At 45.4% G+C, this 24,068-nt stretch overlaps 1 protein-coding gene across 2 annotated transcripts; it reads right to left on the bottom strand.

The window, feature by feature from the left end:
* Nucleotides 1-350: 350 nt before the first annotated feature.
* On the bottom strand, nucleotides 351-24,004 carry SLC19A1 (solute carrier family 19 member 1). Of its 2 annotated transcripts, none has more exons than XM_079956512.1 (6): nucleotides 23,846-24,004; nucleotides 14,459-14,737; nucleotides 5,297-6,053; nucleotides 3,461-3,653; nucleotides 2,332-2,473; nucleotides 351-1,034 (listed from the first exon to the last, which is right to left on the bottom strand). In XM_079956512.1, the coding sequence occupies exons 2-6, from the start codon at nucleotides 14,633-14,635 to the stop codon at nucleotides 861-863; spliced, it is 1,443 nt and encodes a 480-aa protein (XP_079812638.1). In that variant the 5' UTR covers nucleotides 14,636-14,737; nucleotides 23,846-24,004; the 3' UTR covers nucleotides 351-860. The 2 variants fall into 2 exon arrangements, with proteins under 2 accessions (XP_079812638.1, XP_079812639.1); XM_079956513.1 differs by lacking the exon at nucleotides 23,846-24,004 and adding an exon at nucleotides 20,427-20,518.
* Nucleotides 24,005-24,068: the final 64 nt, after the last annotated feature.

Here is a 24,068-nt window from a genome sequence, read left to right as displayed (position 1 = left end):
AGCTAGTTTGGAAAGTCATCAGGACTCTGCTAAAGACCTCATCTTCCTCTCAAAATGCTCACTGAGCATACTACTGCGGCCAGTAGAAATTATGTGACAGTGAAGGTATTTGAAAATCAATCGTCTTTGGTGGGGAAAGTGGAAGAGAACAAGAATTTACAAGTCAGAACAAAATGCAAGTGTATACTTTCCAAGGATTATGTTCCTCCAGAGGATCTAAAGTGACTGTTAAAAGCGCATTGTGTTTCCCACTCACTGACCCAAATGGATGAGAGGACGTGAGTCAGGTTGGCAGCCTTACTCTCAGTCCTGTTTTCTTAAGCATAACTTTGACTTTTAAAAACCAAATATGAAAAGGAGCTCAATTTTCTTAGGAGGAAAGCTTCAACAAATATTACAATCCATAACTCCCAGCAGAGTATATTTACTGGTAACAAATTGATTGTTTTATAAAAAGTAAAACTATTGTATTTTATTTTTTTAAAAAGTACCTGCATCCATCTTGCTTGCTGTTGACTTCTTTTAAAGGCTGAGCGGAAAGCGTGCAGAGTATTATCAGTGTTTAAAACTACATTCATAAAATTACCAGGTGCCAACCATAACACTGGCAAATGTCTCCATAATCTCACCTGAGCTCAGGAGCCTATGACCAAGACTGGGGGGAAATCCAGTCATCTGGTTGCGTGCTGCTGATGCACAAGCCCTAAAGTTAAGGAAGGCCTTTTCCTTCTGCAGTGATCTGATACTCTGGAAAGCTGAGATGCTTCTAAGTGCTGATTAACATGAGAGTTCTGTGTGTTACATCCCAGCTGGGAGTATGCAGGTAGGCCAGCTCCTTTTCTTCCCCATCCAGCGTTTTCTCAGACTTCCAAGTTAGCCAGCTCTGTGCCTCTGTCCTCAACTGGCATGCTGAGTTCCTTGGGTGGTGCTTCCTCTGGAGGTTTCCTGCATCCATTATGCTTCACAGCCACATACACAGATGCAGAAAGATACACCACTGTCAGGAGCGTGAAATAGCTGAAGTAAACGTAGAACTGGAAAAGAGAAAGAGGGACATACGATGTGTTGAGGCCCTGTGCCTTATTTTCCTCCAAAGCACTAAAAAACCCAGAAATGATCAGCAGCCCACAGAAGCACAGAATAGAGCTAGGAGGGAAACTCTTTAAGAACAGGAAGAGCCCCATTGGATCAGAGGTCCATCTACTCTAGCAGCCAGCCAGGTGAAAACTCCCCTCAAGCTCCCACATACAGGCATAACAGCAATTGTCCCCCACTGCTTTGTTTGCCAGAACACAGCATCTGAGCTGGGATGTTCTATGTAGCTATCGTAAGTCAAAATTATATCCCATCTCTGACAGCAAGAATTCCACTCATGATGTGCATCTGCCAACCTCATTTGCAGCGACATACATAAAGCTGGAACTCTAGTTAAAAAAGGCACCCTACTTTTCCTCCAGCCTCATCAATAAAGTCTACCTGAACTAACCCAACCAAATATTTCTCCAACCTGTGCCCGCTACTTCCAATAAGGAAGATTTAAACACACATGCATATCCTGCTGCCATGCTATTCCAATGCAATGCCATCATTTCTTATCTTGTCACATGAGCAGCGGGTAATTACAAGGCTTTGTTAAGCCCACCACAGCCATGAGCCAGCAATGACAGCCCTTATGGGAACAGATTACATTTGCAGCTTCCAGATCAGCATCTTTAAAAAAAATATATAAGCTCGATTCTTGCAGGATGGATGAAGCTTTTGTTGAGGACAATGTAACAGAAATCCGCAAATGGCAAGGATTAATACATTTACATGTTTATTAGGGGGTAGTTCTGTTAACTCAGCAGAACTTTGCTTGGCAACAAGTTCCATTGAAATCATGTGATTTGGCATGTGCTTAGGATCACTGTGTTAAGACTCTCGCAGAAACCTTTCATTTTTTGGAAAGGACAGAACTGACTGACGGCTAGCCACCCACCCTAGAAACCTACCCAAAGCAAGCGCATAAGTCTCTTAACATAAATAAATAAGGAAGATAAGGAACAGAAGTTCTATTTTTCTTGGCTTACATGCCTTTTAATTTTTGCCAGCCCTGCTTCCACTCCAAAACATGATGGGCAATGCATAGAATGGGGCCAACAGCCAAAAGTGGTCCAGGCAAGGCAAGAGGATCTACTGCAAATAAGTCCCTTTGAGTTCCCACTATGTGGTTCACCAGATTATTCAAAGGACCTCCTTCCACAGGAGGAACCTACAAAGTAAGTCGCAAAGGCAGCTAGGACTGATCCAAAGCCCACTACCGCAAGCCTCAGTGCAACTTGTGCTTCTTACCTGAGGGTGGATTGAGAAACCCAGACCTCTCTTATCTGTTATGATGATGGTGATGACAGTCTTGAGAACTGTGGCGAGAAAAGTGTTGATTCCAAACACCAGGGCACAGAGCTCTTTGGACAGGGAAGCTGCAATCTGGAAACTTTGTTCAAAGCGAGAGAAAGAGAGGAAGGCAGGTCAGTTCTGCTGGCAAGCACTGAAAAGGCACCAAGGACAAAGGGAGGGTCGCTTTATGGCTCAGGGCAAGGGTGGCCAGCCTGTGGCCATCCAGACAATGAAGGACTACAGCTCCTATGATCCCAGACTACTGGCTATGCTCCCTGGGGCTGATGATAGTTCACTGTCCCGATACTGACAAAAGGTGAAATTGCTATGAATTCTTGGCCAAGCCAGTTATCCCTGTGATAACTTTTGCAGTCCCACAGGGAGGGCCACAGGTTCTCCATCCCAGGCCCCAGCCACAGCTGGTATGCTGCAGCATCACCGACAAGGAAGGCACTCGCAAAGATCAATGCATTTTTACTTACAAGCCGAAGATGGCATAGAGATAGGGCTAATGCTGGTTATTTTGTGTTGACCTTAGAAGGCAGCTTGGGAGTGTTTACACCAAGAGGAGAGTTTGGGAAGCTGTAATACCTTTATCACTGATGTTAGTGAAATATCCAATGGTTAAAGGCATACAGTTGCTGGCCTGGAAGAGTGCTAAAGACCGCCTAATCCAGTTCTTTGTATTTAGCTAACCATCCCCACCTTAGCATTTCCAACAAATTAGCTAATATCATTCAGAACATCAGCAGCAATCACCGTAGCTTGTTAACCTAGGCTGAATACTAAAAGCCTCCAACAACATATCTACCCTGGGACCAAAAGGTTATTCTTGGCATCCTTACAAGGGTGGGGGGATATTTATTGGCATTACAATCCCTGCTTTAGCAAAGCAGATACTAGAAAGCTAATCTGGTCTATATATTGGGGTATGCATTCAAACCACCCCCACATCTTTTTGCATGTTGAAAAGAGTGAGAATGACGATATATATCCAGGTAACGATGGATATCATAATCTTTATGTTCCTCACCACCAGCGTGGCTAATGGAGGCCTAGTCATCAAGTTGTTCTCACCACTCACATGGCTATAGGCACAAGGAACTGGTAGGAGCCCCTGAAGAGGATGTAAGCCACGTAGCAGAGCCAGATGTTGGCAGTAGTGTTCATCAGCAAAAGGAGGCCTGCCTGGAATGCCGTCACTACACCAATCACAAGCTCTGACCACAGCGTCCAACGGATCTTCACGTAGCCCGCAGCAAAGGAGGTGACGGCACCTGCAAAGACACATACATGTTGTCAAGGTATAGATGAGAGGACCAGGTATGGACAGCAAGGCCTCCACTCTCCAAAGCGGCACTCGCAACAAGGGGCACAGCAGAACAGTCATTGTTTGGAAAAACCCAAGGGACAATTTCTACCCCAAATATCCAAGGAGATTATTTTAAGCCCAAGGTAATTGAGGAAGAAATTTCTCTTTGGGCACTTGCCTTTGCTTCCCTGAACACCTTTTGTTTCAGACATTTTTAACCCAACACTTTACACTAGGATACAAACATGCACACAATGACCAAAAAAAAAAAGTTTGCAGGAATAAAACTGTATACAGCTGAGCAGCTGAAAAATGGGGACATACCATACAAACGACAAAAAAAAAGTCATAGAACAGTGGGGGGGGGGGGGGAGATGATGGCACTCCAGATGTTGTTGGAATTTGCCCCAGCCAGAAGTTCAAACATCTGGAGGGCTACAGGTTCCCCTGCCCTGCCCTAGAAGGACTATGCAGCAAGTTATTTCTATGTCAGATCTGCAATGAAACGTACATGGGGAGAGGAATTTTTGCCTTTCCTAGTTGGATTTAGCAAGCTAGGTTTGGTTTTTTTTTTGGACAGATACTGAATGGGATTCAGCTTCATAAAGCGCAACTCTCACAGAAGTGGGGGGGGGGGACTTGTCCTGAGACAAGCCCTTAAAAACGTTTAGTAACCAAGTTGCTCTGGATCCAGCTGTAAAGGTAAGGGGTGGGTCACTTTCAACATAATACATTTCCTGTAATGGGCATCAGCCTTTTGCACTAGAGATGCAATGCATCCAAGTATACACCACAGTTCTAGCATGGTTTTTAGGATGATGCAAATGAAACCACCATTCTGGGTGTGAGAAAAGAGTAAAACTCTTAACAGGATGTTTCAAAACATGCTACCAGCTGGGGAACTGCAGTGTAAAACCCAGAGAGTTGAGAGGCAACTCGGGAAAGCCAGTGCTCTTTCCAACCACAGCTTCCTTGCTGGCACCAGACTGGTCAAGTTCTTAGGTGTAGCCACTACTGCATCTGGCTCCCAATGCTCCCTGTTCTGGTTGACGGTGACCCTACAATCCCTTTTGGCTGGAGATGGCAAATACTGAGCTTATACACATCTGCATGCAGAGCAATGCACATAATCCCTGAGCTTTAGCACACAATAATGCATGCTTGTAGACCAACCTCGCAAGCACCAGGTTGGGGAAGGTTAGTGGAATGGTTAGCCTAGATTCTCAATGCAGGGAGATCCCTGAGGTGCATCACCTGAAGTTGCTTTAAACCCAAGTAATTTTAGCAGAAATTGCCTTTGCATGAATGCACCGTATTTTTCCGTGTATAAGACTATGTTTTCCCCTAAAAAATAACGTCAAAAATTAGGGGGCATCTTATAATCTGAGCCATCTCCCCCCATTTTCTTAAATCTGAGTCCCCCAAAATAGGGGATGTCTTGTACATGGGGGGCGTCTTATAGATGGAAAATACGGTACTTTAGGACCATGGTCTAGGAGACTCCCCTAGGTGCTCTGAATTCATATTTGGGGCATAAAGCAGAGATAGAAAGGGGTGGGGTGGGGTTATAATCAAGCTCAAACTGGAAGTGGGGGAGGATCTATGTACCGAGGAGCGTTGAAGCAGCTTCCACAGCTCCGTTGTAGATTTTCCTGTTGTCTCTTGTGGGATATATCTCATTCCACAAAATCTGCACATAATACAGTATTAGGTAGTAGCCAGCAGAATTGAATATCCACCAAAGGGACCAAAGTCTTAGCTGCGGCAGCCGTACAAATGCCGCCAGCTCCTTTAACATCCGGAAAAAGACCATGTTCTTCCAGGTGGGGGCCTTGTGCCACACTGGATCCCCGGCCCCAGGGTTCATTTTGTCCATCTCAGAGGGCGAGGTGCCGTTGCACACAGGCTCACTCCTGTTGAAGAAGAGGCTGCGCTTGGGGCGTTCCAGGAAGAGCGTCAGCAGCAGCCCAAAGGACATGAACCCCAGGGAGATGTAATTCAGGGTTGTGAAGGTGGTGCCCCCCACTGTGACACAGAGCTGCCCCAGCACGGAGCTGGCGAAGACTCCCATGAGGACCGAGGTGCGGGAATAGCTAGCCATGCGCTGGTAGCGCGAAGGGGTGACCAGGGAGAAGATGTACGAGGAGTAGGCCACCCGCGCCGCCATGGTGATGCCGTAGAAGAATTCCATGAACTGCATGGCAAGGATGCTGGTCCCGAAGATCAGCAGCAGCCAGATGGCAATGTGACTCAGGCTCTGCAGCACCAGCACCGGCTTGTACCGCAGGTAGTCGGTCAGCAGGAAGATGGGCACCAAGACAGCCATGTATGAGTAGGACAGCACAGGTGTGATTTCATTGGTTACCTGCGAGAGAGAAACCAAAGCAATTGCAACGCCTTCCAACAGCGAATGACAAAACCTACCCCTCAAAGCCCCAAGTGATGCCAGATCAAAGCTGGGTTTGAGAACCCCAGATGTTAGGAACAAAGATTCTTACTATAACTGTAGTCCAACAACCAGTCCCTCTTCTCCCTCAACCACTGATTTGGAGCTCTCTTCCTACATTTCTTTTGCTGAGCAAGATGTGCAGAGGCCTTATACGCCACCTCTTAAAGCAACAGCACATGGTAAATCAATGAGGCTTCAACACAACCACCCCAGCGCGTATGCAAGAGGCTACTGCAAGAGACAGCAGGCTAAACTTTGTATGTGTTCTGCCATAATCTAAGGGTCCACGAGTGCAATATGGCAGAGCCCAATCTCCACAAGCTAAGCCCCCAATGCCACCCAAAGTGATTGCACTGATGGAACCTCCAAAAGCAACCCCACATAGGAAACTTCCTTATATCAAGCCCATCTAGTTCAGTAATTGTCTGCACCAGAGGAGGGCAGTTAATGACAAATGGTCTGGTATTATGGGAGTTCTAGTCCAACAAAACCTAGAGAGCCACAGGTTTTCCCAGCCCTATCAAGATATGCCAGGGATTGAAACTGGGACCATGCTCTACCACTGAGCTATGGCCCTTGACCCCGGTGCTTGCATATCTACGAAACGAGAGTGGCATGATTATTAGGACTATGCTCTAAATCCCATGCCATAGAGCTTCCAAATCACTCTTTAAGCGAGAGCATGGAACAGCTGAAGAAATGGTGGCTTTAATCTGCATGCACAGCATTCTGCCATCAGACACAATGTTAAATTTTTTAAACTCCAAGTTAATACATCCAAACTCTGTCTGGAAAAGCACACTCAGTACTTTGTATGCTCTCACTACTAACCTTAGTCAGCAAACCCACATGGAATTCTATGGTTCATCAAGCCGTAATCGCTCTGACCTATATTCCATCTTCCAAAATGCATGACCTGACATTTTACTGTAGTAATAACTTTATGACCGGGTCAGTTTACCAAGCCTAGGCATTACTAAGTAGTCCATGGTTCACAGTGAAGTTTCCTTTACTTGCTTGCTGAAGACAGGCAGGCAAGGGTGAATTCTCCCAGGTGACTTGTTACTGTTGGCTCAGGTCGTTTTTACTGATATATGTAAGCTATTTCTGTGTTGCCCAAGACAGCTTAGAATAATAAGTCAAAGCAGTACAAAAAAACTTTATTAACCATGTAATTAAAATCAATAAATATTTAACTCATAAATACAAAACAAGAGCGACAAATAGCACAGTGCACTACAGCCAAACCCCTCATTACGGGCACAAGATGTCAGTCACTCCAGCTTGTCTTAGACATTTAGGCTTAAAATAAAATAAAATAAAATAAAATAAAATTTTAAAAAAGCAGGGAGTAGAATAAAAGCCTTGGGGAAGGGAGTTTCTTAAACAGGAGCACACCACAAAAAAATCCCTATCACATGTGCTGCCAGTCTAATTTACCCACTGACAGATCGACGAGCTGAGGTCAACAGGAAGGTCCAAGGCAGGTACATATGGGCATAGACGGTCCTTCAAGAAACTCTGTTTTAACTAGCTCTTTGAATTGGGCCTGGAAACAAACTGGCAGCCAGCGCAGCTGATATAATACTGAAGCAATATGTTCTGATTGCTTTATCCCAACTAACATCGGGGCAGCTGGCATTTAGCACTACAGTGGTGCCCCGCAAGACGAACGCCTCGCAAGACGGAAAACCCGCTAGACGAAAGGGTTTTCCATTTTGGAGGCGCTTCACAAAATGAATTTCCCTATGGGCTTGCTTCGCAAGACGAAAATGTCTTGCGAGTTCCTGTGGGGTTTTTCCCCTTCCCCCCCTTTTCCTAAGCCGCTAAGCCGCTTATCAGCTGATCCGCTGATAAGCCGCTTAACAGCTGATCGCTAAAAGCCGCTAAACCACTAATAGCGCTAATCCGCTAAGCTGTCAATGGGCTTGCTTCGCAAGACGAAAAAACCGCTATACGAAGAGCTTCACGGAACGGATTAATTTCGTCTTGCGAGGCACCACTGTACTTGAAGTTCACAAACAATCTTCAAAGGAAGCCCTACCTAAAACCCGTTGCAGTAGTCTAGTTTGGAGGTAACCAGTGCATGGGTAACTGAGGCAAGATTTGTCACACTAAGAGAGGGTCTTTGGCTGCTGTAACAGCCAATGCCGGTAAGGGCACTCCTAGCCACTGCTGCCTGTCCTTCCACAGATTGATTTGTATAGTGTCTGGACAGACCCCGCAACCTGCAAACTTGGTCCTTTAGAGGGAGTTCAACCTCAGCCAGAATCTGCTGCTAACCTCCTTCTGGATTAACTGGCTTTCCTTAAGGAAAAGTTAACCATGACTGCTTTTAAATTAGGAGAGGCTCTCACTGCAACCAACTTTGGGAGTCATAACCCTGCACTATTTTGATCACCTGTTTTCCGGTACCATTTTGTAGTGCACTGAGAACACTTTACACAGGGCACAGAGCAGGCAAGCATACTAATACAAGCATAGCACGCTGTGCTGGTTCAAGGGAGGCGAGGTGCTGGTGACACAAATCTGCTGAACTGTGCAAAGTGTCCTGGGGACCCCTCGATTTCTGGAAGGGCACCTGCTGATCACAGTCGCCTAATTACAAATATTTGGTCTTGCAAAAACAAAACATCTCGAGCTCCTTCTTTCGTTGGGAGCCCAAAAGCAGACCACCCCCCTTCCAGGTCCCTTGCTAAGGAGGTCAGCTAAGCTTCTTCCAGCCTCTTTTGATTGGAACTTGCTGTTTTCTAGCCATGGAAACAAATCAGCAGGAGGGACTCTGATCCTTGGCCAGAGCTGCCCTGCTAGGACACAGACCAAAAAAATAAATAAAGCTTTCTCCCAATGAGTGGGGGGAGGTGTGGAAGGGACAGCCTCGTGAACAGGACTCGCGGAAGGTTAAATTCACTTGCCCCATCAGGAGAGACTAAACATTATGATGGGTGCTGCAAGGAACATTTGGCACAACCACGCTACCCGGACCATAACACTGCAGGCATTTGTGTATGCTTTACACATAAATTGCCGATAAATTGGTGTGCCTGGGAGAAAATCCACAAATCCTTAGTTAACACCTGAGCCATCCTGACTGTTTTGCTATATTTCGAAGGCAAATCTGCAATCCTGACCACAGTTCTTCATTTTAAAGTGCATGGGCTTGTTCTATAGGAGCATCTATTATCTTCATATTGAAATCTGTAAGGCAGCTAGTCCTAGATCCTGAGAGGGCTGCACAGATGGCTTATATAGTCCATTTATTATATCGCATCTTTCTTTCCTCGTGGAGATACATAGGGGTGCCAGGTGGCCTGTCATGCAAGCACTTAGCAGACCCTCCCTTGCCAGACCTTCTTAGAGCCCCCCACTCCAGTGTAACTTTCCATTCCACACAGAAGCCGTTTCAGGGTCAGAAGATGGCAGGCCTGGTTAATGGGTGAAAAGGCAAGCAAGGGGAGGAGAGGAACACACATCAAACAAAACGAGGAGCAGAACCAACGGGGAAAAGAGACAACTCCACTAAAAAGAAAAAGCAAGAAGCACTAGAAGAGGAACTGGGCAGATAATACGAGTTGGGCAAAGCCGGCACCAGCTATGAATGACTAAGAAGCAGTTGCCCCTCCATTTTCAGCCAATGTAAAGGATGCAAATTAAGCCAGTTTGAATAACTTGTCTATTTATGGGCAGTTCCTGTTGGGTTTTCTGTTCAATGAGTCTGGGAAATGTGAACACATAGAGGTCACAGGCTGAGCCAATACACAGGGTTGAAATCTCTGTTCTGGGACAATAATTATGGAGGTGGTCCCATAGTTCCTCCTGCTCTAGGAACTGCTCTGTGTCTACTCGCATGTGCTGGAACCCTAGTCCAGCAATATGTCTCAAAGTACCACCTTACTGAATTCAACCGGTAGGATATTTCAGCCTATCACTAGCAAGGCATCAGTGTCATCCACTGCCTTCCCTCAATCTCCTACTCTTTTAGGCCGGGAGAGGCTTGGAAGGATACACAAAGTTCGAGTGAGAGCCATGGAATGGCCTTCCTTGCTTTCACACCATCCATGCCCCCCCCCCAGTGGAAAATGGGAGACTCCTTTCAGGCCAGTTTATTGTTCCAGTTAACATCAAAAAAGTTAAGAGATGAGTTGGGGCAAAAAAATTAGAGAGAGAAAGAGTGCCTAAGTCTCTCCCCCCCCCCCCCATTCCTTTCAGCATGTAAAGAAATTGCTCACACAGTAATCACCATGTCTATGAGCTTTGGCCCTTCCAAAAGGGCAAAGTTGGGAGGCAGAATTACGTGAGCATGTATGTATGCAGGCTGCCTCCCTGTCACCTCTCCCAGTTGGGCCTGTGTGGGATGAGAGCTGCCCCATGTCCCAGAGAAGCATCTGAGGACAGAAAACAGAAATTATTCATTGCTAAAGGGAGAGATAGATGGTTTAAACATAAACCACCAGGAAATTAGGTTAGCAGGTCAGAGAGTTAAGTTCAGCAAGGCTGTTGCAATCCCAACTCATATTCTGTAAGGCAGTTCAGAGTTCTCAGAATTGGAGCAGGTGGTGGAATACAGACTTCTCCCCTCCCTCTTAAAGCCAGTAACAGAGAAACCCATACAACATTTGTGAAGGGTGCTTTTTTAAATTGCTAGATTAAAAAAAAGCAGAAGCGTTGTTGGCTAGTGGACAGATTAGCCAACTGAAAGCATTTTTAATTTATTTATTATGTCCAAAACGTGAACAAAATAAAATATAAGTTTACAATAATTTTAAGTTTAGAATATTTCCTCTCTGAAAAATGTGGGAGGTCACCAGCACAGACATTTTTATATCATTATTTGGAAAGACCAAGGGAAAATAATTGTACTAAAATTGCTACTGTACAAAACGAACAATTGAAACTGAATGTAGCATTAAATCAAGCGGGGAAGCTTCCAGCTTCAAGCTTCCCCAAGTATGATCTGTATTTCTGTATCTGTCATGGCAGTGGGTCTTTCCAATGCATTAGGGTTGGTGTCCGCCCATAAGCACCACGGCACTCTCAAAACTCCCTTGGTACCCACCAAGATTCTCACCCTTTCCAGTTTTTCAATAGAGGATTATTTTCCACATGAATGGCACTGAGCGAAAGTGGAAAGCACTTTGCAGGCCATCTAGACACTTCACCTTCTGACCTAAATGTCTCCAGAATGCCTCTGTGGGTAGGGGATGTTCAGCATGATTTTTGGTTTGGTTGTGTGCTTTAACTGATTTTTTTTTTTGGGGGGGGGGAGTGTTTGAGAGATGTTTTGCCCACTTATCATTTGTTTGGGGTGTGTGAATTTTGATTTGGGAGGTGTTGCCTGCTTTTTTTTTTTTTTGGCCTGCTTTGGAGTTTCTGCTTTGCCTATCCTATTTTTCGGGGGGGGGGGGAGAGATGAACAAGCTTTGCCAATTTTTCTTCTCTGAAACTGGAATTCTGTGGTACCAATGACAATTTATTAAATTTGCGATTGTTTATGTGGGCCTAAGAAGGTTGGGGACCCCTGTATTAGGGCATGATCTGATTTTAAAAATCCCAATGATTTGAATGGAAAAGATTCAAACATATGGTGAACTCTCTGCTGAAAACTGATGAGACTCAGAAATACTTGCTATTTTTCTTTCGCGCAATAGGATCATTCCCAAGATTATGATTTCAGCATGTGGCTTTTTGTAATATTGAAATCTGTGATTAGATCCATTTGTCGTTTTCAAATGAGACATCAGTAGAAAAAGCAAATACTAAAACGTTTATATCAAATTAATGTTCTAATACTCAGTTTGATTCTTTGTTAGGCATTTACTACCTGGTAATGTTCAGTTCTTTACTTTGTAAATCACACCCCCAAATCTCCCCTCTCTTCACCACCTCCACAGTCCACACACACCAATTATCCTCCAGCAAAAATGATAGTTCTGACTGTAATTGTAACTGAGTGGAATAAAGTCCCCAGGGTGTATTCATCCTCAGCAGTCACTTGAGGAAGAATGGCAGTACCCCCATCTCCTTTGAGCAGAAACATATACTTCCTTGCACCCCCTCCCTGAAATTCTGTTCAAGTCACACACACAAGGTGGTTTGGCTCTATTCATGAGCCCTGGACAGTCCCAATGTTTACTTACTGGAAGTAACAGGTCAACAGTGCTTCACTATCTCAGGGAGAAGCTTCAGTTAACAACCCTGCACCTTAGCCTGTTACTTCCAGATAAGGAGCAAATGTTTGCATGCCTTGGAAGCTTGAGGTTTTATTGACAGATCAAGGCTACCAACCAAGGTATCAAGCCAGAGAATTGGGGCAGTTCAGAGGTAATGCCAAATGGTAGCTTGCCCTATTGTGAATGAGGACCCAGGAGTCTTGTGCTAACATACTCCCTCCTTCCCCTCCCATTCTGCATGGTGATCCCCTGCCTCCTTCTCTGATTCAGAGCATACAGTAGTTTGGACCATTTAGTCCAAAAACTCATCTATGGTATGAGCTCGCCCTGGGATTGAAAAACAGTTTTGCCAGGTGGGATTAAATGGCTTTCCTCAAACCAGGAAAAAGAGGCAGGGAATTGCCATGAATGAGATCGGGGAGTGCTTGAGTTCCTAACTGCTCCATCAGAGTCGAAAACATGGTTTGGTGTGTCCAAAGCAAGTCCATGAGAGCTGCATAAGATGTGCAAGGAATTACACTAGATTTATGAGAATCAGGGCCATCCACATGCCCTGGAATTTATACCACTTCACTGCCCTCCTCCTTTTCATTATTGCTGCACTTTTCCAAGATGCCCTCTGTCTCCTGGCAGAGAGCACCACTTGTTGCTGAAACTACTAGAGAATAGCCAGGAGCAGATTGTGAAAGAAATGGGGGCCATGGTCGAAGTAGGAAGTTGCTGAGTAATTCCTTAGCTGCAGTTAGGGGCAAAGATACCTTTGATGCCATCTGCCAGCTGGAAGGAACACTGTGTCCCATCTCCCATAGGGACCCAGCCACCCAAAAGTGCTAGATCCAAAGCAAAGAAAACAACTGAAGATAGATAGAATGAATGGGAAAAGGAACAACAAAGGGGGGAATCTTAAAACAATGCAGCATTTGAAGAGAGAGAGAGAGAGAGAGAGAGAGAGAGAGAGAGAGACAGACAGACAGACAGACAGACAGACAGACAGAAAGCCCAATGCATTTCAACATGTTGCTTCCTTCCTGGGCAAAATAATCTTACATTGTTACAACAGTTCACAGTGAGCAGACGTAGCTAACCCAGATGAACAATTCACTTACAAACTCAAACTGTTAAACAGGCAACAGGTAGGCAGGCAACAGGATAAAGTTCTTTTTGGTTGCATTTAATTAACCAAAAAGGCAGGCAACAGGATAAAGTTCTTTTTGGCTGCATTTAATTAAAAAAAAAAGCACATTGGTACCCTACAGCACAGTGATCAAATGATAAAACACTTTCCCAGTGATTTTCATTACTTTATTAACTACATGAAGCACAATCCATTTCCCAGCAGGCATGCAATGCTGAATGGTGAGGGCTACGTACGCTGGTACTGGCTCAGCACAAGCCTCTTCTCTCACTACCCTTTGTGTCCAGAATCACAGAATTACGGCACTGGAAAGGACCGTGAAGGTTACTTTGTCAGCCACTCTACTAAGCATAGGCTCTACAATGCAGGATGCAGCCTCAACATCCTTGAACTGGTCATCCAGCCTCTGCTTAAATACCTCAAGCAAATGAGAGTCCACCATCTCCCAAGCTAGTCTGTGCTGCTGATAGCTCAGGGCTTATCCACACTTACCTTTTGTTGTTTTGCCCCAAGCATTGCCTGCAAAAACCTGCTTTTTAAAGCTGAATTGGAGCAAACGTCTATATGGGTTTTCCTCCAATTGCTGTTTGCTCCAATAGAGCTTTAAAGAGCAGGTTTCCATGGGGAAAGCTACAAAGAAGGGGAAAAAGTGCTCTGACACAGAGCTTTAAATTGTAGGCCATGGCTGGAAATAGCTGGGGAAAGGTAAGTGTGGATAAGCCCTCATAATGTTTGGACGTGTCTCCTAATGTGTAGCTGCACGGCAGGAGGCCTATGCCCACCTGTCTTCTGCACATCCCAGCCACCCCTCTCCTCCCCATGGGCCACCCACTGAAGCCATACACTGATCCACTTCCACCTCTCAATTTTCCCACCAGCACACACAGGAAGGATATGGGGATGGAGAAGCAGCCATCCCTAGCCTACTCTCCCAGACCAGGAGCTACTTGGGAAAACTTGCTCCGTTTACATGCCAGGGCTCCCTTTGGCCTTCTGCAACTCTCCCCTGAGCTCACCTCTTCCTTTGTGAAGTTCTTCTCCGACCCCAACAGGTAGGGTGTGATGAAGCTCTCTCCAGGTCTGATCTGGTTCATGAAGCCATAGAAGCAGAGGTAGAACACAAGGAGCTTCCAGCGTGGGTCTGGGGGTGGGTCCGGGGGTTGCTTTTCGGGGTTTTCGGCCTCAGCAGACATGGCTCACCCACGTTGTCTCAATCAGTTGTAGGAGAGAGGAGCTCTTTTCACAGCATCCCTGTCCCTTGGCCACAGAAAAGCCTCCAGCACACATAGGTGTGTCTGCAGAAAAAGGAGAGTTTGGCACCACATCAAATTTCCTAGTTGGAACATTGCAAACTAATACCCCCATCATCTGGCTAGGAATTTAGTTAATTTTGTAGCTACAAATCCAAGAGAACAAACAACACTCTGGTTCCCGCCCCCCTGCTGCCACTGCAATGCCTTTTAAGTCCGCTTCCACATGGTGCCTGTGACCATTTCAACTGAATGCTTGAAGGCTGCCAGATCAGAACTTCAAAAAACCAAGAAAAGCTGAAGCAGAGTTTATTCAGCTGGACTGATACATTTGGAAGCAATTAACGGTAAATACTGGCATCATCCCTATTGTTTTCTACTCGTTTACTCCAAGCAGCTTAGAACAGAGGTTTCTTTAAGGCTCACAACAGCCCTGCGAGGTAGGTGGGCTGAGAAATACCCAAGGACACCTTGGTCACATCGTAACTGAGCAAGGATAAGAACCAAGTTTGCCAGCCATACAAATCTAACACTGCCGCTGCTGTAACACACAGGCTCTGAATAAGGAATAAGTGGCAATAACAGTGGTTAATACTTATGATTAACTACTGACCAGGTTAGACTGGAATGCATCGTACATGAAATTACTTTTCAAGACCAATTGGGTTTTTCAGCTGGTTCAAGTGGTTGTGAAGAGGCTCTGAATGGGGGGCTTCAGTGCAATGAAACATGGCTGGCCATGCAAGCATTTGATACATGACTGGAATTCATTCAGCAGTGTGGAAATGATGGTCTTATGTATGTGTTTTATGGCCTCATTCTGTTTTGGTTGTTTTCCTGAATTACTGTTACCCACCCTGAGATACAGTATAAAGGCCAGATAAAGTGTATGTGTATAGATATATATAGATATATATGAGCATATTATGCCGGAACTGTAAGAGAGACCTGAAAACCCTGGACAGCCATCATCAGACAAGGAAGACAATGCAACTGAGCTGGATGGACCGATGGTCTGATTGAGTATAAGGCAGCTTCCAATGTTCCCACAATTTGCACTGAACCAAACTGGCCAAAGTGCTGGTTTGGGGCAGCCCATAAAATCCCACATGCCTGGGGCCAGCCTATCCACAAGTCCAGCATCTCTCATATGTGCACATTCAATCATTTAGACTAACATAAGACACCCTTCTCTAAGTTGTTCTCTCTGCAACAACTCCATACACGCCCCCCCCCCCGCCCAGCGAACAATCATCAACGAAGCAGATGGAAGTACCAGAGATGGGACCTTCTTCCTGGTGGCGCAACACCTTTGGAACACGCTCTCCAGAGATGCCTGCCTGGTGTCTAATCGGTATCACTCACTCCGGTGGAGTTGCAGCTATTCTACTACACTTCTTCAGGAGAATTTCTTCTGCTGCTTTAGGGTGGGGTTGTCATTGTAGTTTTACAATATTTGATGCTTTTCTTCCTCCAATTGTAATATGGATATTGTCCTTATTTACAGTTGCCAAACACTCAACAACTTTGGGCAAAAAAACAACAACACAACTTTTCTGTCCGGATTTTCAATTTTTGAAATATGGCAACCCTACCTTATTTGCAAGCTGGCTTTCACCAGTAAAATGGGGAAAATGGGACATAAAAAACTTAAATAAATAATATTTGCTAGTTTCTACTAGCAACCCCCCCCCCCGCAAAATCACATTCAGGCTGTTTTAACATCCTTATTATTCAAAGGATACTGAACTTCTATGACAGCTGTTGTGTTCTGAAACACTATGCTGAGAAAAATCTGGCCCACAGGCCCACTGGTTATAGGCAACCCCCTATAATTGATCAGCTGGTATTACCTCCTCTTGGCTTTCAGGATCAACAGGTTCACATTTAGCTCATTAAACATTCAATTTTCAATCTTTAGTTTCTTATAATGTACTAATTTTTGACACTTATTGCCTTCCAAAGCAACTTACATCAATTAAAGATCAGCCTTACAAACTAAACAATCAAATGAGCAAAGGGAAATGGAAGGAAGAAAGAGAGGGAGAGGGAGAGGGAGAGGGAGAGGGAGAGGGAGAGGGAGAGGGAGAGGGAGAGGGAGAGGGAGATCTCCTTTCTATCGGCCACAATAAAGTCGTGAGCTAGAAGTGGGCATTTGTATCCAGCTCTCAATCCCAGGATGACATTCCCCTGCAGGAGTTCTTGCCTTAATAGCAACTGGTGGCTCTTGTGCCTCTGACCAATAGATGGGTCGCAGGTATCCTTTACCCTTGCAAGGCAACTAGCATTTGTAGCAAAGGCTCTTTCTGCCAGGGAGGCAAGGGGAAAAACCTATTGCAGCTGCTCCTTCCTTGGCCAGCAAGCAGATGGTGCCAGGCTGGTCTCCCCCTCACTGTGATGTTCTTCCTGGGAGCAGGGTGGGCAAGTCCCAGTGGAACTTGGTCACCCACTGATTAATGCAATGGGTGGAATTAAATGTCATGCTAATGTGTTTGTCCAAGCATCTCCCTTCTCTCTCTCTCCACCCCTGCTAGTTGACCCTCCTGAGCAGTTTTTGGTGGTGGGCAGGCTGCTCAGGTGCCAAGGGAGGCAGGAGCAGCTGCCCAGAGGACTTCCAAGGAGAGGGGAGAGGAGAGGAGGCTGAGGGAAGACTCCCAAGGGAGGGTGTTCGGAAAAAGGTTGAGAGGCTGCCAGCTCTGCAGGCAAGGGGTGACATAACTGGGCTCCACAGGGGTGCCGCAGAAAGAAGGTAGTTGGCCAAGGGAGCAGTAGACTCAAAAAGGTTTAAAACCTATGATTCAGGGTACCATCCTAGTATGTCCAATTTCAACAACTCCATTTGAAAACTCTCAGAGCTATACACTCTGCTAAGCCATGCATTTCTCTGGACCCTCTCTCCACCCCATTTGACAGTCAGGTTTTTCTGCTCTGTCAACAGGTCATACAGAGGAAACATCTCACTTCTGTTTGGACAGCGTTATAGTGGATTAGGGCAATCTTATGGGTGAGCAAGGTGGGACGCAGGTGGCGCTGTGGGTTAAAGCCTCAGCGCCTAGGACTTGCCGATCGAAAGGTCGGCGGTTCGAATCCCTGCGGCGGGGTGCGCTCCCGCTGCTCGGTCCCAGCGCCTGCCAACCTAGCAGTTCGAAAGCACCTCCGGGTGCAAGTAGATAAATAGGGACCGCTTACCAGCGGGAAGGTAAACGGCGTTTCCGTGTGCGACTCTGGCTTGCCAGAGCAGCGATGTCACGCTGGCCACGTGACCCGGAAGTGTCTCCGGACAGCGCTGGCCCCTGGCCTCTTAAGTGAGATGGGCGCACAACCCCAGAGTCTGTCAAGACTGGCCCGTATGGGCAGGGGTACCTTTACCTTTACCTATGGGTGAGCAAGCAGAACACCACACTGCTCTGTAGGAGGTGAACTAGCTGATAATCCCCTTCCCTCCAAGAGACATGCACTTTGGACCTTTCAGGTTTGACTTTCTAGAGGTGTACAATGTTGCCACTGGAACAGGAGATGTGTATGAAATTTGTGTAGGGGGAGGTATATGTGACACTTTGGATTCTGACCAAAGTAGCTAGAGATCTGGTGGCAGATGTGTTGATTGTACTGGTATTATAGAAACCACTTTCGGTACATTTTGAAGACTTAAATTCTCTCTTCTTAACACCATCAAAATGGAACCAGTCATTAGTGAATGTGGGCTTTAGAGATTTTTGATTTTTTAAAATGTATACTGCCCTTCATCCAAAGATCACAGGGCCATTCACAACAGAAAAATACAAAATGAGAATGCAAAATGCATTAACAACCAAACCAACCCCCCCCCCCCACCACAAGCAAATTTAAAAAGCCATAGAATGTTAATCTAATCAGCCAAATGCCTGGTGGAAGAGAAACATTTGCCTGGCACCTAAAGATATGTAATGAAGGTTGCATGTGAGTCTCCCAGGGGAGAGCATTCTACAATATATTGTGTTATTTTAGATCATCTTATTTTTACTGCTGGTAACTCAGACCAGCTGAATTTTATCTCACTGTTGCTGTGTGTATTTGGCCAAAAGCACATTTTAAAAGTTGTCATCTTGATTTAGAATCTCAATCAAGCACACAAATCAATCTGGCTTACCTGACCCAACATGCCTTCCCCCACTTACAAATGCAAACAAACCCCACTGCAGCCAAGCACAGACAACCAACCACCCCCTGGGCCCCCAAACCCTCTCACGAAATGTAACAAGTGAATAGGAGAACCTATCCAGTTGACTCTGACGCAAAACCCCACACGTACACTGTACAAAATATAAGTTTCACCCCCCACCCTCTTCGTCTTGACCTTATACTGTACTCAACACTAATGTCTCATAGCAAATGTAAATGATCTGTAGAAAAGACTGCACAACCTGAAAAAGAGAGACAAGGCTTGGTTTACTAACCAAGAAAATATTTAATAAAACATTTTTAGAAAGAAAAAATAAACTCAATCAAGCCTTACTTCGTCAGATTGTGTCAGTATCACCTGTATTACACTTGCTTCCCATTCTTTTTCCAAGGAGTTCAGAGGCAGTATCTGTGAGATTTACAGTTCTCCATCCCAGGTGCTACCAAGCGCCAGGTTTCCTTAGCTTCAAGAGCCAGAAATACAACTAGCAGGGTGGTAGCCAAATCATCTACACTTAGGAAAACACACATTCTTTTAAGAAAATAAATAAATTCATTGTTTTATTGCCCTGCTTCTCACTTGGTCTTTGCTCCTCAAACATTTTATCTGCATGAAAATACACCACAACTAAGCTTTTTTTTATCTTCTATAAAATAACTATAAATAGGGTGCCATGCTGCTGCTGACAACACCTCCATTATTATTCTCTAACACAGGCTTGAAAATTAAACTTAACCAACTCACCTGTAGCAAAAATAAATAAATAAATAAAAATCAACTGCCTCCAGCTGACCCCCACAGGGTTGCTTTGGGGGGGGGGAAGTGTGTTGATACTTTTATTCTCTTCCAGGCTATTTGTGAGCTAGTAACTTTTGTGGGTTTATATGTAATGCTGCTTGAATCCCAGTCCGGATTGTGGCTATGCCCTAGGTCTACCACTGCCCCAGACCTTATTATAATGCTCCCTGAATACTACATTGTGAGCCTGTTTTATGAAACAAATGCGCGCACACACCATCAATATCTTACATACAGAGATGTAATAGCCAAGAAAGCCAGGAGGTTCCCAATTTGGTTGTGTCTGTGTCCAAGTGATAAGACGCTGTCTTTAAAAAAAATTAAGCACTACATCTTAGAACGCTGACACACCGCAATGTAGTGAACATGTAATACTAGCACGGTGTTTGAGAGGGCATTTACAGTATTGTCTCAATTTAATTGGTCTAAGCTGCAACCCTATGCATACTCACCCACAAGCAAGTCCAAATGAACATAGTGGGAATGTATTTCTGACTAAACGCACAAACAACTGCATTGCTAATGAAGTTTCATGGTAGGGCACTTGCTGAGACTCCAGCAGCTAGTAAAAATGGCATTAAAAACTGACAAAAGAAAACCAAAATATTAAATAAAAATAATACTCCAATAAGACACATTTTACAATTAAATAAAAAAAAACAGAACAGAGAAACTTAAAAAGTCTATATTTTATTGGGCCAACTTCTAGTGGTCACAGTGTAAGCTTGTGAATTTCAGTAAACCCTTCTGTAAAAGAAGATAGCAAGGTGTTACCTTATTTGATCTTTGAAACACTGGGGAGTAAAGTCTGCAGAGTCATGCCATTGCATGCTCATTTGAGTCACCACCATCACTTTCAATAAGCAACTATTTAAAAAAACAACAACACCACTGCGACACATGCATAGTCCTGAAATAAAATGAAATGGAAAAAACTACCATTCTTGATCAAAGGTTATTAAAGGTCTGAGCATTATCATTCCTACAAGTTAATAAAAGGAATAGTGCAGGCATACCATAATAACGTTTTATTTTACAATTAGATGGGGCAAGCCTATTGTTCTGCTATACTGACAACTGCTATGGCATGGCTATGCCAACTTCTACTGGTCCTAGTGTAAGCTTGGGAATTTCAGTAAACCCTTCTCTCCCACCCCCCATCCCATGGCTCCTCTCTTACATCAGCTGTGTTGGTTGCCCATTTGTTTCTGGGTCAAATTCAAAGTGGTGGATGTAACATAAATGGTTTTACTGAAAATACCATACTCTGCCATCCACTTAAAGGTAAAGGTAAAGGTACCCCTGCCCGTACGGGCCAGTCTTGACAGACTCTGGGGTTGTGCGCCCATCTCACTTAAGAGGCCGGGGGCCAGCGCTGTCCGGAGACACTTCCGGGTCACGTGGCCAGCGTGACATCGCTGCTCTGGCGTGCCAGAGCCGCACACGGAAACGCCGTTTACCTTCCCGCTGGTAAGCGGTCCCTATTTATCTACTTGCACCCGGAGGTGCTTTCGAACTGCTAGGTTGGCAGGCGCTGGTACCGAGCAGCGGGAGCGCACCCCGCCGCAGGGATTCGAACCGCCGACCTTTCGATCGGCAAGCCCTAGGCGCTGAGGCTTTAACCCACAGCGCCACCTGCGTCCCTGCCATCCACTTAGGCCTGAATAAAAAACTTTCCTGTGTATCACACCACCATTAGAAGTATGGTTGGTGTGTAAAAGGGAACAGACCTTCCGTTTGGTGGTGGCCAAGATGCAGAACTCCTTGCTCCAGGAGATCCATTTTATCTGCCACCAGTTGTTTTTCCATTCTCATTTGAAAATACCTTGACCTACTATGTGGTTTTGTTTTGCTCATTCTGGATTTTTCCCCTATAGGTTTTTTGTTTTAATGGTTTCTTTCATCTGCCCCCCCCCCCCAATGCTCTTTTTTCAGTTATATCTATAAAGATACTTCATGAATTCCCTTCTAAAATTAAGTTTCCCAACTCCTAACATTTTTGTAATCCTAACCCCACATAAACTGGCTGGGAGAAGTTGAGGTGCACCACCTCCCACACCCCACCCCCAAAAAACCCTGACCAAAAGCAGCTAGGTTGCAGTTTCATCTCACACAGGAGGTACACCAACATATTCTTATAAATTTGGGGGGGCGGCAAGACTCACCTAAAATACATGGATTCAATAAAGGGTTAGATATATATGGGTAGGTTGTCATAAAGACACCACAATCTCCACTGTGTCTCACTGCCCAAAAGGAAACACAGACCCTGGTAAGAGTGCCTGATACCCCTGGAATCTCGTCTTGCTTGGAGATTGGGGTGACATGTAACAGAATCTACCTGGTTAGAATTGCTCTGCCTGATATTTTCTGAATGTATTCTATGATGTAGTTTAAGCAGCTGTAATATTACATTCAGCTCTCAACCAAATATGTAAAGAAAGCCAGCCAGCTAGTCACATGTGGTTTATTGCGCAGCTTACTCCCTTGGAATGTTATAAACACCAATGCAGTAGACGGCTGCTCCAGTACCAGGTCATGAGAACTACAGCAATTAACCCTACTAATATTTACATACAATTGCTTGTGTGCACACACATTCTCTTCAGCAGAGGGGGAATGTACATTGTGCTTGCCACTTACAATTAAAGGTCAAGCTTCAGAGAACTGGATTTCCAAAAGTCATGTCGCCCAACCCTCTCAATGCAGAAAATCCTGTGCTAGAGTATCCCTAATAGGTGGTAAAGAACCTCTTAATGAGGGTGAAAGAGGAAAGCGCAAAATATGGTCTGAAGCTCAACATAAAAAAATGAAGATCATGGCCACTGGTTCCATCACCTCCTGGCAAATAGAAGGGGAAGAAATGGAGGCAGTGAGAGATTTTACTTTCTTGGGCTCCATGATCACTGCAGATGGTGACAGTGCAGGAGGCAGTGGAAGACAGGAGGGCCTGGCGTGCTCTGGTCCATGGGGTCACGAAGAATCAGACACGACTAAACGACTAAACAACAAATAGGTGGTCAACCAGCCTCAGATTAAAAACCTCTAAGAGAGTTCTCTATTTTGGGGCCAATGAACAGGGGTTTTTTATTTAGCTTAGGGAGTTTTATTGTTGTTAGCTGCCCTGAGCCCGGCTTCGGCTAGGGAGGGCGGGATATAAATAAAATATTATTATTATAGTTGTAGTTGTATGGGAGTGCCAATTGCAGGGGGGGGGGTCCAGTCTGACCAAATATATCACCATCTACATTACTTTATAACAATTATTGTAAAAAAAAAGCATAGGTCTGGAGGACTACATAATGATCTGTACGCTCATCAGGAGAACATCAGTACTGTATTCCACAGCTGCAGTCATTAAAAATGAGCCCCCCCCCCACTTAACAGCAGAGTTTGGTATATATTACTATGGGTTACAGATCTTCCATCGTTTAAAGCTGCCATCCTAAAAACCAGGAAGCCTATTTGTGAGCACAATGGGATTTACTTCTAAACATTGTTAGGATTGCACTGTAAACAAGCACCATTTCAGGATATATTTACCACTAACACCTTCTTGTTTAGAAAGACTTTACCACTAAAACCTTCCTGTTTAGAAATGCTTTGGGAGCATGAATTGTGTGTGTGTTTTGCTTTTAACTTGTGGCAAGGAATTGTTTCCACAGGTGGAAGGCGGCCAGTTACTTTAATTGCTGCTTCATATCTGCTTTTGTATTCTGAGATTTTCGTAATCTCGTTCTCCTATGTTTACTTTCACCCCTTGTCATAAGCCACCTCCAGCTTTTTCTGAGGAAAGGAGCGGCCGGGATACACGTTTTAAAGGTATGCATACATTAACTTACAAAATAAATAAATCACCCCCTCAAACGCGCGGCAAGGTGTGGCCGCGAAAAGTATTACTACTCCACACACGGCTTCCCAGGTGTCAAAGCATACATTTGCCACAGGAGCAACGTGGACGAGACACCTGACCTATGCTCCTTTGCATGGGAGCGTGGGAGCAACAAGTTCCCCTTCTCTTTCCAGGACCAGCATTGGGAGCAGGGGGTTTTGCGTTTTTTGCAGGATAGAGCCCTTGGTGACCCTGCATCTCCCAGGTGGCATCCCAAACATTTCCCTCCGGCTAACCAGGCTGTTCCCTGCGCCCGCCCCAGGCCCGCCGGCCCCCCTGCTCTCCCGGCCCCTTCTCTTACCTTTTGCCTCTTGCTCTCCCAATGCACGGGTCAGGCGCCTCGCGAGCCGCGCGCGACCCTCACAGCGCCGCGCGGGGAAGGAGCTCCGCAGGCGCCTCCCGGAGCGGAGCAGAGCAGAGCCCTCCCCTAGGCGCCAGCGGCCTCTCGCACGTGGAGAGAGGCGAGGCGGGGAGGGACCGGTGCCTACTGGGGACTGTAGTTCTGACGAGGCCCCGGCGCTGGG

Source organism: Podarcis cretensis (genome assembly GCF_951804945.1).
Source record: "Podarcis cretensis genome assembly, chromosome: 1".
NCBI classification, from domain to species: Eukaryota; Metazoa; Chordata; class Lepidosauria; order Squamata; family Lacertidae; genus Podarcis; species Podarcis cretensis.
Note: the sequence above shows the minus strand (reverse complement) of the source record. Positions and strands in the feature narration are given on the sequence as shown.

Bases quoted from the DNA above. Each gene is read 5' to 3' on its own strand.
- SLC19A1 (XM_079956512.1), bottom strand. From the start codon at position 14,635: ATGTCTGCTGAGGCCGAAAACCCCGAAAAGCAACCCCCGGACCCACCC. The intron at 6,054-14,458 runs GTGAGCTCAGGG...TCTCTCTCGCAG, and splicing joins AGAACTTCACAAAGGAAGAG to GTAACCAATGAAATCACACC. The intron at 3,654-5,296 runs GTACATAGATCC...GTGTCTTTGCAG, and splicing joins AGCTGCTTCAACGCTCCTCG to GTGCCGTCACCTCCTTTGCT.